The sequence below is a fragment of the Carlito syrichta genome, unplaced genomic scaffold, assembly GCF_000164805.1.
Source record: "Carlito syrichta isolate Samal-C Ts95f unplaced genomic scaffold, Tarsius_syrichta-2.0.1 Scaffold301868, whole genome shotgun sequence".
In the NCBI taxonomy this organism is placed as follows: Eukaryota; Metazoa; Chordata; class Mammalia; order Primates; family Tarsiidae; genus Carlito; species Carlito syrichta.
The window spans coordinates 821,841-828,566 of NW_007245964.1; the positions used below are offsets into that span (position 1 = coordinate 821,841).

Genomic DNA, 6,726 nt, shown 5'->3' on the forward strand with positions numbered 1-6,726 from the left:
TGATTATACTTCAAATGCATATGGAAGCTTCACTGAGTATGGGCACAGCATGCTGTCTTGGGGCCTCAGAACTGCTCTCCTGAGTGCAGCCAATGCAAATGTGCCATGAGAAGGCAACAAAGGTAGAAGGGAGCAGATGACACCAGTCCTGACCTCGAAAGGACAAGACTCTCCTTATTCAAAAGACCAAGTGCTACTGAACCAAGTTACAGATCTTAACAATAAAAGATCATTGTAAAAGAGATACTTTAATGCATGCCGGGAAAGAGATGTCAGGAGCAAACATCCTGGTGTTTCTCAGTAGCAGGTAAATAGTGGTATTCTGTGTTCCCTTTCCACACAGGGAACACCTGAGATCCTACAGACAGGACACACGGGGAAGACACATCCCGAGATATGTGCATCAGGTACACGCCAAAGTTCACCTGCGAACAAAGCAACAGCAGCAACAGAAAAGCTAGATTATTTTAGCAGTTAGAATAATTTTGTAAATAATGTTTTGTAAATAATGTTGGTCTTTACAGACGTGGACTGAGGCCAGGCACGGTGGCTCATGCCTGCAATCTCAGCACTTTGGGAGGTCAAGACGGGAGGACTGCTTGAGCCCAGGAGTTTGAGACCAGCCTAGGCAACATAGCAAGACCTCATCTCTATAAGATAAAAAAATAAATTAGCTGGATATGGTGGTGCATGCCTATAGTCCCAGCTACTCAGGAGGCTGAGGTGGAAAGACTGCCTCAATCCAGGAGGTTGAGGATGTGGTGAGCTATGATCACGTCACCGCCCTCCAGCCTGGGCGATAGAGACTAACTCAAAAAAGAAAAAAAAATAAGACATTATTGAGACTTGATATGTCCTGTTACAGAGTAAAATGCAGAGAATCCTAACTTCAGACCTTAGAGATTCTCATTCTAAGGCACCCTTTCCTGGTGATCACCCTGCATCTCTCTTTCCTTCTTTCTTGCTTCCCTCCTTCTTTTCTTTCATCTCTTTCCCACATCCCCTGAGCTTCCTGCAAGAGGAGCTTCTTCCTAATCACAGCTGCTGGCCATCACCTGAACAACTTCCTCTCTGCTCCCTGATGTAAAAGCCCTTTGGGGAAGATAATGCCCAAATCCCACATTTTCCTTGAAAACGAGTGACGTAAGCTAATTTCTTCAAATTCTCCTGAATCAAGATGGCAGGGCCACAATGCAGAATTCGATAAGTCTGCTGAAGGCTAGCCAGCAGCTGGGTGCAGGGGCTCACGCCTGTAATCCTAACACATTGTGAGACTGAGGCAGGAGGACTGCTTGAGCCCAGGAGTTCGCAGCCAACCTGGGCAACATAGCAAAGCCTCTCTAATTTTAAAAAATAATAAAATAATTTTTAAAAATAATAAAATAATTTTTTGAAATATAAAAGGCTACCATCGATGAAAGCGAGCCAGTAAGGACCTTTTGGAGGACCTGACATGCTCCCAGATCTGTCAGCTCCTCTGATAGCATCTGTGGAATGCCCTCGCGTTCCAGGCCCAGGCTAGGGGATGGGGTCACATTAATTCCTTACAATGTGTGCACGTGTGGGTGAAGGGTACACAGGAACTCTCTGCCCTCTTTTTGCTACTTTTCTGCAAATCTAAAATTATTCCAGCAGGGAGAAGTAGCTCACACCTGTAATTCTGGCACTTCGGGAGTCTGAGGTGAAAGGATTGCTTGAGCCCAGGGGTTCAAGATCAGCCTGGGCAACTTGGCGAGTCCTCGTCTCTACAGTAAATCAAAAAATTAGCCAGGGGTGGTGGCATGTACCTGTGGTTCCAGCTACTTGAAAGGCTAAGGCGGAAGAATCGCCTGAGCCCAGCAGGTCAAGGCTGCAGTAGCCGTGAGCATGCAACTGCATTCCAGCCTGGGTGACAGAGACTCCAACTCAAAAAAAAAATGAAAGAAAACTGGTTCCTAAAGAAGGTGGGGCATAGTGGAAAGTATGTGGGTCATAGAGCAGGTCCCTTGTGAATGACTTGGTGCCATCCTTACAGTCACGAGTGAGTTCTTGTTCTATTCGTTCTTACGAGAGTTGGTTGTTTAAAAAGCCAGCTCCTCTTTCCCTCTTGTGCTTCCACTCTCACCATATGACACGCCTGCTCCCCCTCCGCCTTCTACCATGAGTAAAGGCTTCCTGAGGCCTCACAAGGCAAGTGTATGCTGGTGCTATGCAGAACCACAAGCCAAACAAATCTCTTTTCTTTAAACACATCCAGCCTTGAGTGTTCTTTTGAAACAACACAAAATGGATTGACTGGGCACGGTGGCTCACGCTTGCAATCCCAAGCACTTTGGAAGGCCAAGGCGAGAGGATTGCCTGAACTCAGGAGTTCGAGACCAGCCTGAGCAACATGGCGAGACCTTGTCTCTACAATAAATCAAAAAATCAGCCGGGCGTGGGGGCACATGCCTGTGGTTCCAGCTACCTGCAAGGCTGAAGCAGAAGGAACTCCTGAGCCCAGCAGGTGGAGGCGATAGAGTGCAACTCCAACCCAAAAAAAAAAACAACAAAAAACAAAACACACAAAATGGACTGAGATTCTCGGCATGTTAGTCAATCATGCACCAGACTCAAGACAGAGTGTCCGGTTTTGCAGTCACACTGACCTTTTTCTCTCGATTCTCAGAAAGCTTTTGGAAAACATCTTGGCGCCGTTGCCCGGTTTTCTGGTCTATGCAAATCATCTGGCATCTGTGACAAGGCCCCTGAACCTGGCAAGTGAGAAGGGAAAAGATAGTACTGCCATGAAAGTGGCCAGAGCCTTACATTTTACAGGAAGGAATGGCACAGAAATGTCCAGTACCCTAACTACAAATAACTTTGGAGATCCCAAAAATGACACCATGCCCACTGGTGTCAGCTGAAAGGCCACTGCTTAAGAGCCTTGCAGAGAAAGAAAAGAGTAGCTGGGAATCTTGATGGCTCTCAGGGAATGCTGGGGAATGAACACGAGAAAGCAAAGCACTCAGTGCATGGGAGGACAAGTTGGAAAGGGACACAGTCGCAGACCCAGCACTGGCCCTGGTAAGAAGGTCATCAGAAAGAAACTTCATGTGTCCGTGCCCTCTGGCCCAGCAATTTCACGCCTGGGAATCTAACACAACAAAGGAATCAGAAACCCAAGCACAGAGTCATGTGTGAGGATCTGTCCTCACATTATTTATAATACAGAGAAACCTGGTAACATCTTAGACATCACATAGTGGAGAGAAATGGTTCGGCAAACTATGCTACATTTACATGTTGTATATCAAGTGGGTATTAAATTAGTCTACAAGGGCCTTTCAATAAAATGGAGAAATATTTATTTTCAAGATTGAAATAAGGCCAAGCACAGTGGCTCGTGCCTGTAATCCCAGCACTTTGGGAGGCCAAGGTGGGAGGATCGCTTGAGGCTAGGAGTTCAAGACCAGTCTGGGCAAAAAATCAAAAAATTCACCAGGTGTGGTGTTGCACACCTGTAGTCCCAGCTACTCAGGAGGCTGAGGAAGAAGGATCTCACTGAGTCCAGGAAGTTGAGGCTGCAGTGAGCTATGATCGTACCACTGCACTTCAGCTTGGGCAACAGAGTAAGAACCCAACTCAAAAAAAGAAAAATTGAAATAAGCATGAAACAAAATTATATATGTATTTTTATATGTGTATGTATATGTATACTCCTGTATACAGACACCTACACACACACACACACACACAGACACACACACACACACACTACATAAAACACAGTACACAGCTTCTTAACACTGGGCTATATGGTATAACTTCAATACTGAGTGGTCTACCATGAGCTTTTAGTGCTTTTATACTACAAAAACCCCCATAAATGTGAACATAAAAAAAGAAAGTATGCAGCTCAGGAGAAGTTACTTTCATGCACCCATAAAAAGTGCAAAGGGGCCAGACATGCCTGTAATCCCAGCACTTTAGGAAGTTAAGATAGGAGGTTCTCTTGAGCCCAGGAGTTTGAGACCAACCTGAGCAACATAATGAGAACTCATCTTGATAAAAAATTTTTTAAAAAATTAGCCAGGCATGGTAGCACACACATGTAGTCCCAGCTGCTCGGGGAGGCTGAGGTGGAAGGATCACCTGAGCCCAGGAGTTTGAGGCTGCAGTGAACAGTGATCGTGCCACTGCACTCCAACCTGGGTGACAAAGTAAGACTCCAACTCTAAAAGAAAAAAAAATGCAAAAGAACTTGATTTTCCTATAACCACTTTCTCCTTGACTCATACATGAGCAAATACCAATTGTGCACTGACATTAGAGGCACTCGCCTAATCTGGATGTGTCTTGGCTGTTCCTGTGGCTTCACCTAGGACTGGACAGTCCTGATCACTGTCCAGGCCTCCCTTCCACATCAGTTCCTCAGCTGAGTTTGCTGAGGATTCCAGACACTATTTGGGGGATGCTGAGACCAAGCCCAGCTCTTTGTCATGCTTAAAATGGAAACTCACTGTTATCCAAGAAGGTCCCTGCGAGGGAACGACGCTTTTGCATGTTTGCCCTGGAGGGGCCAGTGTGGCTCTCAGTGTACACATCCCTCTCACCGCTAATCCTAAAAAATAGCTGATGCTCTGCGCCTGGCTTCACAGGAAGGGTGCCAGGGGCCCTGAGCATACAGCAGCCCGGCCAAAGCTCCAGGGGCCACCTGACAGGCAACACCTTCTGCAAAAATCCTGCCACTTCGGTGAAAAGGCCCTCTTAAAATAGTTTCTCAGCCAGGCTCAATAGCTCATGCCCGTAATCCCAGTGCTTTGGGAGGCTGAGGTGGGAGGATAGCTTGAGGCCAGAAGTTCAAGACCAGTCTGGGCAACATAGTGAGACCCCATTTCTACAAAGTATCAAAAAATCAGCTGAGCGTGGTGGTACATATTTGTAATCCCAGTTACTCAGGAGGCTGAGGCAGGAGAATCACTTGAGCCCAGGAGTCCAAGGTTGCAGTGAGCTATGATCACGCCACTGCACACCAGCCTAGGCAACAGAGCAAGATCCTATCTCTTAAAAAGAAAAAAGAAAAAGAAATAGCTTCTTAAACTGGCAGAAAGAGGGACATTTTCCAGATACTTTGCAAACACCAGTACAAAGAAAGCAATTTTCTGAAGACATTGACATTATTAAGTTTTTTTTTCTAGTACTCTTGGCAACTGGTATTTAAAAACTTGTTTACCAGCTGGTATATTCAGTGAAAAATAAGTCAAACAATATATAATATTAAAGAATTAAAAGAGAAAGCACCCAGCAGTGGCCCCTCTCCCCATCCTCAGGCCACCAAGACCACCCAGACTACCGAGATCACCCCAGACCACCGAGACCACCCCAGACCACCCCAGACCACCAAGACCACCCCAGACCACCGAGACCATCCCAGACCATCAAGACCACCGCAGACCATCCCAGGGCACTTCAAACCACCCCAGACCACCTCAGATCACCCTAGACCATTGAGACCACCCAGACCACTCCAGATCATCCGAGACTACCCCAGACCACTTAAGACCATCGAGATCACCCCGGACCACCCCAGACCACAGTGTGCAACCGCACACAACTGTGTCAACATGCTCACTGGGGTCTCAGAGCCCACGTAGGTTTCTTTCTTCCTCAATTACTCCACAGTATATAATTGACACCCTTTCAAGTCAGGACATGGAGAGCATTTTGCAATTTTCCAAGATCCTGTCGCTCCTGTAGATTTAAACACTTAGCTCTTCTTTGAAACCATGTGAACCATTTCTAATGCTTTGCTGTTATCATATCAATAATTTTACAGTAAAGGCCTAATTCACATAATTTCCTGTTTGGATTTATTTTTTAGGATCAATATCCCAAAAAGAGATTATAAGATCAATAGGAATAAAAGCATTTATTAATTGATAATACCCAGTAAAAAATTGCTTTCTAAATGAGATGTGCTACTTTCAAAGAAACAGCTTCAGGACTGAGTATCATCATCAACAAACATCCTTTTTTTAAATCTTTTTAAAGAGATAGGGTCTTGCTCTGTCGCCCAGACAAGAGTGCAGTAGCCCGATCATACCTCGCTGCAGCCTAGAACTCCTGGACTCAGACAATCCTCCCACCTCCTGAGTAGCTAGAACTATAGACATGCACCACCATGCCCAGCTTATTTTTTATTTTTTGTAGAGACAAGGTCTCAATATGTTGTCCAGGCTGGTCTCGATCTCCTGCCCTCAAGCGATCTTCCTGTCTCAGCCTCCCAAAGTGCTAGGATTACAGGCATGAATCACCATGTCTGGTCAACAAACATCTTTTCCGCATTTGCTTTAGAGAAAGGCACAGTATTAATGATATCTTAAACTCTTAAATACCTGCGCTTTGACTACTTTGTATAGATTAGCATACTTGATTTAACCAAACTCCCTATTATGACTATTTAGATGTTTCTCGATTTTTCATAATTATTAATATACTACAATAAGTAATCTTGTAATTAATCTTTGCATAGCTGCATGAGTGTTTCTTTTTTTCTTTTTTTTTTTGAGTTGGAGTCTCACTCTGTTGCCCAGACTAGAGTGCAGTGGCCGCTCCCGGCCACCGCAGCCTCAACCTGCTGGGCTTCGGCAATCCTTCCGCCTCAGCCTTCCGAATAGCCAGAACTACAGGCACGCACCACCATGCCCGGATGATTTTTTTGATTTATTGTAAAGATGAGGTCTTGCCAATTGCCCAGGTGGGTCT

The 6,726-nt window shown here is 45.4% G+C and overlaps 1 protein-coding gene across 1 annotated transcript in view; it reads right to left on the reverse strand.

Moving 5' to 3' along the window:
- Window positions 1–272: 272 nt before the first annotated feature.
- MOCOS (molybdenum cofactor sulfurase) overlaps window positions 273–6,726 on the reverse strand; it is a 52,075-nt gene continuing 45,621 nt past the window's right edge. The window contains exons 14-15 of the mRNA XM_021711122.1: window positions 2,628–2,732; window positions 273–425 (exon numbers count right to left, since the gene is read on the reverse strand). Coding sequence (XP_021566797.1) covers window positions 273–425; window positions 2,628–2,732 — 258 coding nt within the window. The remainder of the gene's footprint in view (window positions 426–2,627; window positions 2,733–6,726) is intronic.